This window comes from Ictalurus punctatus, chromosome 24 (assembly GCF_001660625.3).
Source record: "Ictalurus punctatus breed USDA103 chromosome 24, Coco_2.0, whole genome shotgun sequence".
Taxonomy (NCBI): domain Eukaryota; kingdom Metazoa; phylum Chordata; class Actinopteri; order Siluriformes; family Ictaluridae; genus Ictalurus; species Ictalurus punctatus.
In genome coordinates this window covers 6,190,274-6,207,063 of record NC_030439.2, presented here as the reverse complement: position 1 = coordinate 6,207,063, position 16,790 = coordinate 6,190,274, and the positions used below count along the sequence as shown (strand labels likewise).

Here is a 16,790-nt window from a genome sequence, read left to right as displayed (position 1 = left end):
TCTCAATAAAAAAAGAAAAAAAGAAAAGAAACGTCCTTCTGAATTATTCTATAAAAACTATGTATACTGATGACATTTGTGAGATATCATTAAAGATTTCTACACTTGATATAACAACGTTAAAGAAATGTCACGTTTAAAAAAAGTGTGTTGTTTGTTTTTTTAAATAACAACAACTGGTGTGTTGATTTTGCCATATTGCATCAGGCTAGGTGTCCGTGCAGTGCCTGAGAGAAAATAAAAGCGATAGCATGGTAGACTGATTTTTGGTAGGCTGAGATTAGTGTTTTGAAGAGAACTGGATGTTATTGTTTGTTTCTTTTGTTTTCCATTATCATAAGTAATTAGTCATTGGATTATCCCAACTTTTATTATACTTGTAGAGTTTGTTACGCTTTTTTAAACTTGTGTTATTGTTAGCAACTTAGCTAACACGCTATAGCTAGCTGTAGTTTTACTTTATTGTCAGTTTGTCGTGTTGCCCAAATTGGGATTCTGCTTAGCTACATCACTGAATTAGACATTAGGTTAATTATCTTTTATCCTCTGAACATCATCATGCCTAAAGGAGGTAAGATACTGCTCTTATCCTGAGTTACACTAGTGCAGTTGTCACAGACAGTCAGGTCAATATTAATGTAATACCTGGTGAATTATTAACACCTACCTGTACAATATGTCAGCTGTTGGCTTTAAGGACAGTGTTGTGGAATTGCATCCTACTTGTATTCTTGTTTAGGTCACCTAATTCAGTATTGAGCAGTTCTTTTGTTAAGTTTTATTTATTCTGTTCTGATTATACAAATGTTCTGTTTCCAGGAAAGAAGGGTGGACATAAGGGTCGGATGAGAACGTACACAAGTCCCGAAGAGATAGATGCTCAGATGAAAGCTGAAAAAGAACGAAAAAAGGTAATGATGATTGGCAAACATCACCTGGACTTTTTCACCTGGTTTATTTGTATGTAAGGCTTAATGTGTTTGTATATATGTGTGTATGTATATATAATTTTTTTCTTTCTTCCAGAATGAAGAGGCGGAAGAAGGAGGAGCAGTGAATGATATGAAGGATGACAAATTGGCAGGATCCGGTTCAGAGGACAGTGATGATGAAAGCTCTCACGTAAGCCTTGTCTAATCTTTTACCTGCCAAATGCTCTTTTGAGCCAGTGTTGAGTTTACAAAGAAATAAACCAACAATAGCTTAGGTGAACACATTGTTCGAGGTCTAATTGGTGAGTGAATCTTTGCAGCAAAAGCTTTATTAGCATTGGGGAGGAAAGAAGTGTATCCGTGTCAATATTTCTGTTAGTTGTTCTCTTCGTGCTTTGCTACCGACCTAAGACTCTGGAACCCTTTGATTCAAGTTGGATGTGCGCCGTTTCATCTGGTGGACGTTATACCAATAGATTACATTTTAATTCAGGATTTCTCAGTAATGTTCCAAACTGCGATGTTTCCACTATGCCAGTTCGATGAACACTTTATCTTTATAAAGCAGCAGTTGTTTGAGATGGAGGGAGTTTTACTACCGGCAGTCTGTCAACTAGTGCGGCACATCGGAGGAGAAAACTACATTTCAGAAATTTTTTAATTATTGTTTTTATTTCATTTTAATTTTCCTACTTTGTCACAGAAAAGAAAAGGTGTGGAGGGATTAATAGACATTGAAAACCCTAATCGTGCTGCTCAGAAAACCAAGAAAGTAACAGAACTAGAACTTGAGGAACCCAAACAGCTTTCTAGAAGAGAGAGGTAAGGGCCACCAAGGTGGGTATCGCAAATGTTAATGACTGAGAAACACTGACTGTTTACCTCCTGTTTGGTTTGTAAATGAAAATTGCATGTCTTCTGTCAGAATTTGGATTAAGATATGATTTTATATGAAAATCTGCCTGATCAACATTTCAGAGAGGAGATCGAAAAACAGAAGGCCAAAGAAAGATACATGAAGATGCATTTAGCAGGAAAGACAGATCAAGCCAAAGCAGACTTAGCCCGGCTTGCGATAATTCGAAAGCAACGTGAAGAGGCTGCAAAGAAAAAAGAAGAGGAAAGGAAAGGTAAATTGGGGGCACATTTACAGTCTCCTCCGAAAATATTGGAACAGCAAGGCAAACTCTACTGTTTTCGCTACATGTTGAAGACATTTGAGTTTGAGATCAAAAAATGAATATGAACCAATAGACCAGAATTTCAGGTTTCATTTCCTTATATTTGCAGCTTGATGTGTTAAACAACTTAGAACATGGCACCTTTGGTGACTGACCACACAATTTGGGCAAAAGTATAGGAACAGAATCTTAAAGTAAATTCAAGGAAATAACACTGGGCAAAGGTATAGGAACAGAATCTTAAAGTAAATTCAAGGAAATAACACTTAATATTTGGTTGCATATCTCTTGCTTCAATAACCACATCAAGCCTGTGACCCACTGACATCACCAAATTGTTTGCTTCAGGGGGTTTCTCCCTTCAGTCTCCTCTTCAGGAGGTGAAATGCTGCATAGTTGGGTTAAGGTCTGGTGACTGATTTGGCCAGTCTAAAACCGTCTACTTTTTGCCCCTGATGAAGTCCTTTGTGGAGTTGGAAATGCTTTTTGGGTCATTGCTGCACGATAAAGTTCCCCCTGATTATATTGGATGCATTTTGTAAATTGGAAGGCAGATTCTTTCTGTGACCTTCTGAACTCATTCTGCTGCTAACATCATGACTTACATCATCAGTAAAGATTAGTGTTCCTGTTCCAGAAGCAGCTATGACACTACCTCCACCATGCTTGACTGATGAGCTTCTGTGTTTTGGATCATGAGTAGATCTACTCTTTCTCTACACTTTGGACTTTCCATCACTTTGGTAAAGGTTACTCTTCATTCCAGGACTTTTGTGGCTTATCTCTGTATTTCTTTGCAAATTCCAATCTGTCCTTGTGAGTCTTGATACGGATGAGTGGTTTGCAGCTTGTGGTATAGCCTCTATATTTGTGTACTTGAAGTGTTCTTTGAATGGTGGATTGTGATACCTTTACTCTTGCCTTGTGGAGGTTGTTGGTGATGTCACTAACTGTTGTTCCGGGGGTTTTCTTCACAACTCTCACAATGTTTCTGTCAACCGCTCTTGTTTTCCTTGGCTGACCTGTTCCATATCTGGTTGTCAGTGCACCAGTGGTTTCTTTCTTTTTCAGGACATTCCAAGTTGCTGTATTGACTATGCCCAATGCTTCTGCAATGCCTCAGATTGATTTTTCCTCTTTTCTCAGCTTCAAAATGGCTTGCTTTCCCCCCGATTACACAGCTCTCTGGTCTTCATGTTGTTTTATCCTTTTCAACAACAAATGCAATCTTCACAGGCGAAACCCAGGGCTCAAACCAAGAGTATACATTCAGAGCTATTAAATCTTTAAACAATCAATTTAACAGGACACCCCTTGGTAACAAAGAAACACCCATCAGTCACATGTTCCAATATTTCTGATCACTTGAAAAAATGGGTGGGTTCAAACAAAAGGTGCCATGTTCTAAATTGTTTAACACATCTAGATTTAAATGTGAGGAAATGAAAGCTGAAATTCTGATCTCTATCATCTCATATTCATCTTTTGATCTTAAACCCAAATGTCTTTAATGTATAGTGAAAAAATTGGCCTTGCTGTTCCAATACTTTTGGAGAGGACTGTATATTCTCTGGAGTACAAACAAATGGAATGTTGTGTAAGGCTTACAGCTTACAAAATGCTTAGAACATTACAATAAGAGGTATAATTTTTATTCCTGTTTTTTTAATTTGTTATTTTTTTGTGTGTGTTACTTTTATTGTAGCGAAAGAAGCAGCACAAGCAGCACAGGCAGCAGCAAAAGGACTTCATACACTGTCCCTGAAATGATAGTAACAATAAAATCAGAAAAGTTTTAAAGAACTGCAGTATACAAATATATGTATATTGATATATATTTTCGGGGACACGTTTTATTGTGATTGTGTTATGCTTTGTAAGACATTACAGTGCAACATTTCATTGAAAAGGGATATTTATGCATTCTCAACGCTAACCTTGAAAGGCAGAAATTGATGCTTGGGAGTAGGTCAGGGAGTTTTCTGCGATGTAGTTAAATGACAATGCATAGATAGTTAGTTATTTAATGATACTAAATAAATAAATAATTTTATTAATATATTGTGTTGGAACTGCCATGTCAGATTGAATGAACTGTAAGATGTCATAAAAAAAGATAATTACTTTATGAATATGGGGCATCCAGATTTTTTTCCTCAATAAGCAATGTAATAATGTATTAACAACAGTGAGTATCAGCACACCATCACAATTTCTGCTTCTTATGAGATATACTCTATGCTATCTCTGAATGTATACCTCTCTTGTTTTTGAAGCCCGCCACACAACTTTATTTCCCATACTCATACTTTATTAATGCATAGCCTTCTGCACATCTCGGATACCATATTCATGAGATCAGTATATTCACCGGATTTGTTTAAAAATATTACAGAGCGCATTCTAATAAAGTGACTATGTTCATTTAAAAATAAAAAAATAAATTAAAAAAACTGCACACTATACATTTTTGTACAGGAATTTTAGGAAATAAAGAGAAATGGAATGTGTTTTGTAGACCATTTAAACTTATTTAAACATAATCATGTTATGTCTAGTTAACTGACATCATAAATACACGGTATAGTATGTTCAAAAGTATGCTGACACTTTCCCCATCACATTCCACAGTAATCCCTGTTTACTGTTATTATAACCTCCACTCTTCTGGGAAGGCTTTCCGCTAGATTTTGGAGCATGACTCTGGGGATTTGTGTTCATTCAGCTATAAGAGCATTAATGAGGTCAGGTACTGATGTTAGGTGAGGAGGCCTGGGTTGCAGTCGGTGTTCCAGTTCATCCCAAAGGTGTTCAGTGGGGTTGAGGTCAACGCTCTCAAGTTCTTCCAGTCCAACCTTCTCAAACCATGTCTTCATGGAGCTTGCTTGGTGCACAGGAGCATCGTCATGCTGGAGCAGGTTTAGGCCTCTTAGTTCCACTGAAGTGAAATTGTAATCTTATAGCATACAAAGACATTCTAGACAGTTGTGTGCTTCCAACTTTGTGGAGGAATCACATATGGCTATGATGATCAGGTGTCCACATTCTTTTGGCAATATAATGTCTCCCACTAAGCTAATAACCTACGCGAGAAAACGCTCATGTGACTTTATGGGGCGTGGACTCAAGAGTTTTAGCCACGCCTCCTTAGTCTGAGTAAGGTGTATAGTGTAGTGGGTGGGGAAATAATAATAGTAATATTAATATAACAAATATTTTGCATGGACGAATTAAATAACTGTTAGTACCTGTCAGTCACAGGTTTCACTGACCGGTCGTAATGTGTTTTATAAGTTTTGTTATTCAAAGGACTTGACGTTTTCTAAAGAGCCGTACAGGGATTTTATATCACAACGCTTTGTGATATAAAAAGTGTAGTATAAATAAAGTGCAGTATAAATAAAATGTATTTATTATTATTATTATTATTACAGCAAAATGCTTAAAAGTAGGCTTATTGTGATGGGATCAGGCTTTATAAATATTGAATTTTTCTAAAAGATAAAATTATAGCGTTATCAAAGTCAACAACATTTATCTGTTACATTTGACGTTACTTGTAAAGTATTCTATAAATCTATGAACACAGATTAAATGCAACAGAGAAAGATGAGGCAGTTTATTCATTTTTCATCCAGCCGGAACTATATGCAGGCAGCACAATGCTAACGAATAGATTTGACTTTATCCGACTGGTTAAGGCTTTATGAAGACTCTCAGAATTGAGAACTCCGGGGAAAATTTGAGCAGGATTATACAAACTTTATACAAATCCGTCTAGCGTTAAACCGTCGGATAAAACAAATCTCTTCTTGGTGCGTACGCAATTTCGTCCGTTCGCATTGTGTTGCCTACATATAGTTCCGGCTGGACAACATGGAGGAAAAGTTAATAAACTGTCACTACGCTTTTCCAGTGCATGTTCCAGCTAATTTCGAGCATCTCATCTCTATATTTATATATTTATATTTAATAGAACACTGTTGTTGTTGTTATTATTATTATTATTATTATTATTACTGGAAATAGCACATTTGAGCGGGAATTAGTGTCATTGGATGCTGCTGTAAATAGACTTTATGTAAAACAAATAAAGAATATTTTAACTTCACAAATCTCTCACAATAATATTGATCTCAGAATGGCTTTTTTTAAGCTAAATTTACGAAACTAGTCTGCTTGGTTCAGAAGATAATCCAGGATTTAATGATTGACAGGTTCAATCATGGTAGCCCCGCCCCTCAGTCGAGGTGCTCTCACGCCGCGTGCGCTGACACTAGCTTTATCTGGAGAGGTGAAGAGCTCTTTCCAAACTTTCCTGGACTTTGAATCCTGACTTTATTTCATGAAAAACACACATAATCCCTGCAACTAATTTCCCTCTCAGTGGTAAAGGTAAGATCTTTCTTACATTGTTGTAATTTTGCTGAGAAACAAAAAATGTTTGGATATAATATTGATAAACAAACAGGCAGTATAGCACTAATGTCACAGATATAATAAGGAGCAACACTCACTATTATTAGTTATAGGTCTTGAAACCGGATTAAATCCATGTGTCCAATGTTAGCAAAGGTGCGGTAGGGTAGCCTGCTGCTAACCCAGATTCGTATTAGGTAGATTTATCAACACATGGTTAATAAAGCAGGCGTGTAATGTGTATATATTGCTATATTATGAGGACTGGTGTATTATGTGTTCACCGACCATGTTCCTCTTCACTTCTTCTGGTGTAATGAACGCTGTTACGCCATGACGCAGACCCCTGCTGCAGTTGCATCATGTTGAACCGAGAAACGAGGCCATGTCTGATCAAACATCTACTTCTACAACTCACCAGATCCTCATTTCTGAGTATTGTATATTAACATTTTCACCAGTAGCCCCTGAGAAACAATCTGAGCCTGTGAGGAATCACTGCAAGGTCCATCACGAGGAGGAAACTCCCTCATGTTGTTGATAAGAACACGGTCCTGCTAATCATGAAAGAAACCAAAACCCATCAAACTATTTAAGTGAGAGGTGCCTGTGCAGACTATCTGCCCAAGCTTGTGGACACCTGATCACACTCATGTGGTTCTTACCCAGGCTGTTTCAACAAAGTTAGAAGCACACGATTGTACAGAATGTCTTTGTATGATGTAGTATTATAATTTCCCTTCACTGGAATTAAGAGTTTGCCTTGCACCTCTGAGGTTGGGGGTTCGAATCCCACCTCTGCCCTGTGTGTGCAGAGTTATCTTGTTTTCCCTGTGATTCGAGGGTTTACTCTGGGTACTCCTTGTTTGCAATTTGTCCACAGTTTGCGAACGTGTGTGCAATCGGCGCCCCGTCCGGGGTGCGTCCCCCTGGGTGAGTTCCCTGGGATAGGCTCCAGGTTCTCCCGTGACCCTGTGTTGGATAAGTGTTATGGAAAATGGATGGAACTTGGAGGCTCAAACCTGTTCCAGCGTGACCGTGCTACTGTCCACAAAGTAAGCTCCATGAAGACATGGTTTGAGAAGGTTGGAGTGGAAGAACTTGAGAGTCCTGACCTCAACCCCACTGAACACCTTTGGGATGAACTGGAACACCGACTGCACCCCAGACCTCCTCTCCTAACATCACTAACGCTCTTGTAGATGAATGAATACAAATCCCTACAGCCACGCTCTAAAACGTGGACTGGGATGTTCAGCAGGTACATACGGATGTGATGGTCAGGTGTCCACGTACTTTTGGCCGCATTTTGAAGGTGCAAATCTTGGAAAATTCAAACGATCCTATTGGAATTCCTTTAGCATCCTTTTTTCAATTCCTTGAAGGTGTTTTTTAACAGTTAAACACTGGTAGACAGAGAAAACGTTCCAAACTGTCATTATCCTTTGAGAACCTACTGCCCTTTATAATTGTAACTTGTTTCTATGTTAAGAACATGGCACACAACGATTGTTGCATTGACAAAGATACATGGGAGTCTCACAACAGGATGCTGCAGGAGCCTCTCGGCACCAACGATCCTGAGGTATGTTCCTGTGTAAGCTTACTGTCTTAATATGTTGCGTCACGGATAAGGTTTGAACGGATTTTGTGTTTGCGTGTCAAACATGTCGATAGGTATTTGATATCATTAAGAAGGAGAAAAAGAGACAGACGAACGGTTTAGAGCTCATCGCTTCTGAGAACTTCACAAGTCGTGCTGTTTTGGAGGCATTGGGCTCGTGTATGAACAACAAATATTCAGAAGGATATCCTGGCCAGAGGTAAATCTGCTGTATTTAAATGCCTAAAGATAGGAAGTATTTATTGTATATTGTATTTGTTGTAATATTAAAACATCAGCTCTCGGCAAAAATATCGTTAGATACTATGGTGGCACGGAGCATGTGGATGAACTGGAGCGTCTCTGTCAGCAACGAGCGTTGAAGGCTTATGGTCTTGACCCGGAGAAATGGGGTGTGAATGTGCAGCCTTATTCCGGTAAGTATTTAAGCTTGGATATTTGGTGTTTTGAACTCTGGCCTTGGTTTGCATCATATCAAAGGTTACTCATGAACATGTTGTGTTCAGGGTCACCTGCCAACTTTGCAGTGTACACGGCAGTCGTGGAGCCTCATGGAAGGATCATGGGTCTGGATCTCCCTGACGGTGGACACTTGACCCATGGATTTATGACGGACAAGAAAAAAATTTCCGCCACCTCCATTTTCTTTGAGTCTATGCCGTACAAGGTATCTGTTCATTTATAAGGCTTAATATTGCTTAACTTTGGGTACTTGAAGTCCTCTTCATGGTAAATCATTATATCGTTATCAATAGGAGGATTTACATTACATATTTTATTTCTAGGTAAACCAGGAGACTGGTTACATTGATTACGACCGACTACAGGAAAATGCTCGTCTGTTCCACCCAAAATTGATCATTGCAGGTTTGTATTGTTGCTGCAACAATTTTGTAAGTCCTATAGTCCTTTTATATAATTATGTACTTTACACTATGTTCTCTACGGTCTGGTGCATGCATTTTAGAAGGGCAGTATAATCTCAAATGGAACACTAGCGGTTTCTACTAACCGGAAGTACAAGTCATTTCTCTTTCAATGCGAGATGAGAGCTGGTAAATTACAAAGCCCAGTAGACGACCCATGCAACTGTACCTTGCTACGGTGAATTTTTAAAATGCTGAAAAATAAATGGCATAACGAGGGCTAATTTAAGAGAACTCAACTCGCCTTTGTAAGATGTATTGTCCACTGGAGTGTCGTCGGCCATTTTGAAAATATTTTCTCATCGAGCGTGAGCGCATGGTAACCCCTCCCCTCTTCTACTGCGTAAGAAAAGCTGCGACCTTTGAGTGCATGAAGTGTCCAACGTTCCACACTTGTTTTTTCGGTGGAATAGCGCATCATCCAGGTACTTGAAATTAGAGACGGACCGATAGCAGACTTTCCAGATAACTAAGTTGGGCCGTACGTGCTGATAACCGATTAATCAAGTGATAGTTTTTAAAATTGGTACTGAATGAAAACATAGCACTTAATGTAAAATGTTGTTGAACGTTCTTGCAAAAAATAAACAGTACTGACTGTGCCATGAAAATGTACTGTACTTTTTAAGTTAAATAAATATATATTAACTATGAATAAATAAAGTAAAAAGATGCATCCAAACTGAACCAAAAAGTAACACTCCACATAAAAATAGAGACATTGAAAATGAATCAAAAAACATTTCAAACAACACAACACAAATTTGTTAGCGATGGGTTTTATTTCACCTCTAGAGGCCGCTCTCGTACAGTGTGAACCCACTCCTCCCACTATTTATACTACAAAAGGGCATAGAATAGTGCATTTTGGTAGTATGTGATTCGGGACCCACCTAATAATTGAAATGTAATAACGACACTGCGTATGAGTGATCCATTCATCCAGATCTTGGCAGTATATAAAGAAACAAAAGCTGTAGATCTGAATGTAACTTAAGTTAATCATGGCTAAGCGTTCACTCGGTTGGCTCACAAGGGGGGCCATGCCTCAAGCAGCTCTCGCGCACCTCTCTGTTGCCCTAGATGTGTTTTTGAGTTCTCAGAAACTGAATACGGGCGTCCCAGTGAGCCTGATGATTTCTTTAGCTTGGATTGAATCGGTGAGGAAAGGCTTTTTCTTTGTGTGTACGCGTGCGTGCCTTATGGCTCTATCTTTGCCATATTAGCACTGGAGTGTACACATATAATGTTTTCATCACTTCTTACTGGCCATCAGTGTCGTCGCTTACCTGGATGCTGAAATACAAGACCTTAAAGCGGGGAATCTTCCAGCTCTTGCTTGGTGCCGAATGTAAAAACCTGTGTAGTCTCTCCTGATTGAAGATGAAGAGGAAGCTCTTTTGGGTGTGATTATGTGTAAAGGTTAATTGCACATCATGTAATACAAGCAGTGTTTTATAATGATTAGCCAGCTTTATTACGTTAAGTGTTGAATCTGTTGTTTTATATGTTAGAGCTTCGTATATGGTGCATCGTTACTGCCCTTGTACGCTAAGCTTCTTCTGTGTCTTCTCTTCTTCTCAGGTACCAGTTGCTACTCGCGTAACCTGGATTATAGTCGCCTGCGGACGATTGCAGACGAGAATGGGGCGTACCTGCTGGCTGACATGGCTCACATTAGTGGACTTGTTGCAGCTGGAGTGATTCCATCTCCCTTTGATTACTGTGATATCGTTTCCACAACTACCCATAAGACCCTGAGAGGCTGCAGATCTGGAATCATCTTTTACAGGAAAGGTTGGTTATTTGTGACTGGGGGGGTGAAGTTTGAAGTTGCTGTATTTTTGTGTGCAAGATATCAGTCTCAGTGTGTAAACCTGTTACTTACTAGGTGTGCGCAGTGTGGATGCAAAAACAGGGAAGGAAAGTCTTTACAACTTGGAGAGTTTGATCAATCAGGCTGTGTTTCCTGGCCTGCAAGGAGGACCTCATAACCATGCCATTGCAGGTGACCCATTTTAGTATCTCTTAACCTACAGATGTTAACTCTGAGAAGCAATGCAAAGGTATTCCATTTTATCTTGTTGTTTTTTTAGTTTTAATCCATTTCTAAGGGTGCCAGAGAGGACACTGTATGTTCTTTTATCAGGTTTGGAGAACTGTTAAACCGATATCTATTTCTCTTCTCAGATTGTTCTGCTAATAATAGTGTTTAATTTTGTTAATGAAAACGATGGCGGAAAATGTTCACCGACGACCTTTTTATACCCGCGACGATGATGAGATGACACTGACATTATTAAACGCTGAGCGTGACCGTATCAACTTGCAATATTGTTGATGGGGGGGGAAAAAAAAAACAAGACTAAAATTTGGTTTGTATAATAACAACTTTACCAAAATCTCTCTTCATTTTTGTTGACAAAAAAAGAGGAGAGAAGATATCCTGTTCGTTGGATGGCATGAGTTTCCTGTGCTGTGTGCGGCGTTTCAGGACTTACTAAGCACAGTGGGGAGTAGCTTTCAAACTAACATTCAATTTGGCTAGATTGACTGAAATGTTCATCAATAATAATCTTAGGGTTAAAAATGTCTACATTTTTCAGTGACTAAAACTGGACTAAAATAATTTTGTTTTGTTTTTTTTACTAAGATGGGCAGACTTTTAATCAGTTAAAACTTGATTTAAAAAAAAAAAAAAAAAAAAAAATAGCATAAGGTTGACCAAATAGGATAAAACTGTCAGGGACATTTGACACATGACTAAGACTAAATTAAAAATAAAATAAATTTAGTATCTATTTAATGTTATTTCCAGTAAGGGAACATAGTGAGTATCCATGCTCCCTGGTTTTCGCCATGCATTGTGGGATTTTTTTTTTTTAGGGGGTGAATGTTCCAGTGCACTGGAAGGATTTTGTGATCGAGACAGCCGTTAAAATGGCCTCCTCGCTGATCAATGCCCTGACTAATGAACTAGAGAGCTGATTGAGACGCACCCACGGATTCAATTGTGGGGTTCAGATCCTCCTGTGTGAAGAGCGCAAATCCATAATTTGGCGGGGGAAAACACTTTCATCAGTTTTTGAACAAATCAAAATAAAATACAATAACAATCCTGCCAACTGATAGATGTTTACGATGGGGGGGAAAAAAACTGTTGATTTTCCATTTAAAATGCAGTATTAATTATTTAATAGATTGTAGAACAAGTGATTTGCACTTTTCTTTGACGATGCTTTTTATTTTATGGGGTTTTGAGTAGGAGTGGCTGTAGCACTGAAGCAGGCAATGACTCCAGAGTTCAAGGTCTACCAGTTACAAGTGCTGGCAAATTGCAAGGCTTTGTCAGCGGCTCTGGTTGAAAAGGGCTACAAAATTGTCACCGGTAAGCTTGTTTATCATTTACTAGCAATATTAAGCTGTCTTTCATTTCCAGAGATGAGACTGACATTGCAGAAGGGTTGATAAAATTAAACCGGATTAGGTGTCGCACCACTATTCATTTTTACCAGTTGACCAGTAATAATAATTAAAAAAAAGTCACCTGGTTAGCTTTTCCATAATTAAAGCATAATTAAATGCTGATAAGCAGCAAACTGCACTTCTTTAATGTTTAAAGCTTTAATGTTTTTTTTTTCTTCTTCTTATAGCTGCACTGAAAATGATGACGCAACTAAATAAACTGGTGCAGTAAACATGCAAAAATAATTGTGTATAATAATTCTGTACACTTCAAGGATGTACCTATTCTTAAAATTCACTCGTGGATAACTTGACCGCTCAGCTAAAACGGTTGATTCTGGAGCTGAGAGCGCAGAGCAGGGAAGTCAGCAGAGTCCTCCTTATAGCTCAGACCTTGTATGAGGAATGCTATGTCTACAGCAGGCCTAGCTGAATGGGACGCTCTCCATCGAATTTAGTTTTTAAGGACATGTATAACTCTGGGAGGAATTCCTCCCTTTATATAATTACCCCCCCCCCCCCCTCGATCAGCCATAACATTTAAAATCACTTGCGTCCCTTGTGCCACAAGAACAGCTCTGACACATCGAGTCATGGACTCCACAAGACTTCTGAAGATGTGCTCTGGTATCTGGCACCAAGACATTGAGATCTGGGGAATTTGGAGGCCATGTCAACACCTTTGTCATGTTCAGTTGTCATGTTCACTTGTTTCAGCAGACCAGGCCACCTTCTTCGAGTCAGCATGGGCTCTCTGACCAGTCTGCAGTTACACAGCCCCATACACAGCAAGCTGTTATGCACTGTGTTTTGACACCTTTCTGTCATAGCCAGAATGACCTATTTCAGCAATTTGTGCTGCAGTAGCTCTTCTGTTGGATTTCTCAGACCAGGCTAGCCTTCTCTCCCCACATGCATCGGTGAGCCTTGCGTGCCCACGACCCCGTCGCCGGTTCACCGGTTGTCCTTCCTCGGACCACTTTTTGTAGGTACTAATCACTGCATACCGGGAACACCCCACAAGACCTGCCGTCTTCGGAGAAGTTCTGACCCAGTCGTCTTGCCATCACAATTTGGCTCTTGTCAAAGTCCTTCAGATCCTTACACTTGCCCATTTTTCCTGTTTCCAACACATCAACTTCGAGAACTGACTGTTCACTTGCTGCCTAATAAATACATCCCACCGCTTGACGGTTGCCACTGTAACGAGATAAATAATGATATACACGTCACCTCTCGGAGGTTTTAATGTTATGGCTGATCGGTGTAAACTGCTCATTTAATTTCTTTACTATGGCTTGCCTGCCAACAGAATACTTGCATTAAAAAAAAACAAACAGTTCATGCCATTTAAGAGAATTATTTTATCTGTGGTCCTACAAAGAAAACGTTTAGTAGGAACCTGTAATATAATAGTTTGTAATGACCTTGAAGGAAATCCGATTGTCAGGTTATAGTACAGTCGCAGTTGCAACAGTCCCATGTCTCACAAGAACTTGTGGTGAGTAAATAGTTTCACAAAGGCCTTCTGCTAATGGAGTAAATTCATAGGAAGTTCATAGGTGATCCTTTGTCCTTGTTTGAGTCACTTAACATCACTTCTCAGAGGTGTTTTTAATAAAATTAAAATCCTGATCTGCCTGGAAACAGACAAACTAAGCACTGCAACATTTCTTCAGTTTATTAATGAAATTCTCTTATCTTATCTCTGTTATCTGCATCTGCTTTCAGGTGGTTCTGATACTCATCTAATCTTGCTTGATCTCCGTCCAAACGGAACTGATGGTGGAAGGGCAGAGAAGGTGCTGGAGGCCTGTGCTATTGCTTGTAACAAGAATACCTGCCCAGGTGACATCCTGTTTTATAATAAGGTTTTGTGTGTACACCAAATAAAGCAGAGTGATCCAAGTCTCCTCTTGCCGTGCTGCACTGCTGTGAATATACTGTGTATTTTTATTTGTAGAATAAATGTGATCATTACACAACGACTGATCTTTAGGCACACACTCGTGCATGCACACACAAACCTATTTTTGGTTTTACATGCTGCAGGTGATAAGAGTGCCTTGCGCCCAAGCGGTCTCCGTTTAGGCTCTCCTGCTCTCACGTCGCGAGGGCTAGTGGAGGAGGATTTCCGCATGGTTGCAGAATACATTCACAGATGTGAGAGAATTGCATCTTACAGAATTATATTATTTAGAAAAGTAAGGATTTGTCATTTTTAAACAAGATTTTGTGATTTGTCTCTGGTTTTAGGCATTCAGATAACTGTGGAGATCCAGACAAACATGAACCCCAAAGCCACTTTGAAGGAGTTCAGGGAAACATTGGCTCAGGATGAGAAATATCAAAAGAGAATTAAGGAAATCCGAGATGAGGTCGAGGCTTTCGCTGGAAAATTCCCCATGCCTGGACTGCCCGAGCTATGAGTCCAATCCTAATTCTCTGTTCGTGACCTGAGCTTTAACTGTTAAAGTATATCAGATTTGCTTGGGCATTGATATGTCTGCTGACCAAAATGAAAAGAAAAACCCCCAAAACAGGGACTTGTATGTGACACAGGTGATTAAATAAAAGCAATGTTAAGAGGAATTTGTCTTGGTGTTTTATCTAAAGCACAGTTAAGTATCATTACTGCCTCTTCTTAACTCCAGTTGTTTTATTGAAAAAGATGTTTCCTTTCTGGAAGCTCTTTTTTTCTGTTTTCAAATCTGTTGACTTTCTGATATTAAATACTTACACAGATCAGCCATAACATTAAAACCACTGACAGATGAAGTGAATAACATTGATTATCTGGTTATAATGGTACCTATCAAGCGCTGGGATACTATATATATATATATATATTAGGCAGCAAGTGAACAGTCAGTTCTCGAAGTTGATGTGTTGGAAGCAGAAAAAATGGGCAATCGTAAGGTTCTGAGTGATTTTGACAAGGACCAAATTGTGATGGCAAGACAACTGGGTCAGAGCATCTGGGTCGTTCCCAGTATGCAGTGGTTAGTACCTACTTAAAGTGGTCCAAGGAAGGACAACTGGTGAACCAGCAACAGGGTCATGGACCTGTCAGACCGAAAGCACTTAGAATGGTTGATTGGTGTATTTTAAAAGTATTGCCTGTTTACTAAACAATAGGTCCATCCATCTTCAACCACTTACTCCTTTTCAGGGTCACGGGGAACCTGGAGCCTATCCCAGGGAGCATCGGGCACAAGGCAGGGTACACCCTGGCCAGGGTGCCAGTCCATTGCAGGGCACAATCACACACACATCACATTCACACACACACTCACACACCCATTCATACACTACGGACATTTTAGACACGCCAATCAGCCTGCCATGCATGTCTTTGGACTGGGGGAAGGAAACCGGAGTACCCGGAGGAAACCCCCGCAGCACGGGGACTAAACTATAGGTGTACATTTTAAAGGGATCTGGTGAGACCAAAACAAACAAGTCATGGACCCTGATTGTTTTTAGTCCTTTGTGGTGGTCAGATATGAAGCTTCCAGGACGAATATAGGCCATGCTAAGAAAGATGTGATCATATTAGGCACTGCACAGTGTTAGCATGGCACTTCACACATTGCACACATGGCACTGTGTTACATTTATCAGGTTCATTTATACATGTTCAGTAAATGCTTTCTAGATCAGTCTCGCTGTGGTTTAAATGACTTTGTTTATATTGTGGGGAAATAAAAATAAATTCATTGGAAATGATTACAGGAAGGTATGAACAGAAATATCTGAGGGTAAAAAAACACACACAAGGAATATAGATCAAATGATACCGCTTCTCATTCTAAACAATTTTGCCTCAAGAATCATTTGGGTCCTTCAAACCATTCAGTAAATATTTCAGAAAATGTTAAAAACCTGCTTTTGCGAACTAGTCATAGTTTTGTTTGGTTAATATCAGTGAAACAAGTGCTACACGATTCCCTGGAGTCTATAAATAATTATCTAAGAAAGTTGAATATTCAAGTTTGACTGTTGATGGCATGCCAAACGTAAAAGCAGTGGACTTGGCCACATTCGTATATAGTAATAACCCGAGATGTTTTCACCAGATTTGGTATGCTTGTGCCAGGCCTCAGTCTGAAGTCAACTGACAAAAATTGCTGAGTTTGGCCACTTGGTGGCACTATAATAGTCAATAAATAAAGAAAGAAATAAAGAAATAAGCAAACATGAAAGTTTCTGTATAAATGGTGTGAAAATTGATTGTCTACTA

General features: G+C 39.2%; 2 protein-coding genes across 4 annotated transcripts; both read left to right on the top strand.

The window, feature by feature from the left end:
* Window positions 1-212: 212 nt before the first annotated feature.
* pdap1b (pdgfa associated protein 1b) lies at window positions 213-4,247 on the top strand. Its single transcript, XM_017455118.3, has 6 exons — window positions 213-571; window positions 820-911; window positions 1,027-1,122; window positions 1,636-1,754; window positions 1,911-2,062; window positions 3,819-4,247. Exons 1-6 carry the CDS (start codon window positions 559-561, stop codon window positions 3,881-3,883), a joined length of 537 nt encoding a protein of 178 aa, XP_017310607.1. The 5' UTR covers window positions 213-558; the 3' UTR covers window positions 3,884-4,247.
* A 2,102-nt stretch (window positions 4,248-6,349) lies between these two features.
* On the top strand, window positions 6,350-15,139 carry LOC108257064 (serine hydroxymethyltransferase, cytosolic). 3 transcript variants are annotated; one of them, XM_047150760.2, is made up of 13 exons: window positions 6,351-6,508; window positions 7,416-7,793; window positions 8,025-8,117; window positions 8,210-8,355; window positions 8,457-8,572; window positions 8,663-8,823; window positions 8,942-9,023; window positions 10,667-10,879; window positions 10,974-11,090; window positions 12,348-12,470; window positions 14,279-14,395; window positions 14,600-14,710; window positions 14,804-15,139. In XM_047150760.2, exons 3-13 carry the CDS (start codon window positions 8,028-8,030, stop codon window positions 14,974-14,976), a joined length of 1,449 nt encoding a protein of 482 aa, XP_047006716.1. In that variant the 5' UTR covers window positions 6,351-6,508; window positions 7,416-7,793; window positions 8,025-8,027; the 3' UTR covers window positions 14,977-15,139. The 3 variants fall into 3 exon arrangements, with proteins under 3 accessions (XP_017309960.1, XP_047006716.1, XP_047006715.1); XM_017454471.3 differs by lacking the exon at window positions 7,416-7,793 and having other exon boundaries at window positions 6,350-6,508; XM_047150759.1 differs by lacking the exons at window positions 6,351-6,508; window positions 7,416-7,793 and adding an exon at window positions 7,794-7,847.
* Window positions 15,140-16,790: the final 1,651 nt, after the last annotated feature.

Coding starts and splice junctions, on each gene's coding strand:
- pdap1b (XM_017455118.3), top strand. Junction 912..1,026: donor CTGAAAAAGAACGAAAAAAG/GTAATGATGATT, acceptor TCTTTCTTCCAG/AATGAAGAGGCGGAAGAAGG. Junction 1,123..1,635: donor GTGATGATGAAAGCTCTCAC/GTAAGCCTTGTC, acceptor ACTTTGTCACAG/AAAAGAAAAGGTGTGGAGGG.
- LOC108257064 (XM_047150759.1), top strand. CDS start 7,809: ATGGTCAGGTGTCCACGTACTTTTGGCCGCATTTTGAAG. Junction 8,118..8,209: donor TCGGCACCAACGATCCTGAG/GTATGTTCCTGT, acceptor ACATGTCGATAG/GTATTTGATATCATTAAGAA. Junction 9,024..10,666: donor CCCAAAATTGATCATTGCAG/GTTTGTATTGTT, acceptor TCTTCTTCTCAG/GTACCAGTTGCTACTCGCGT.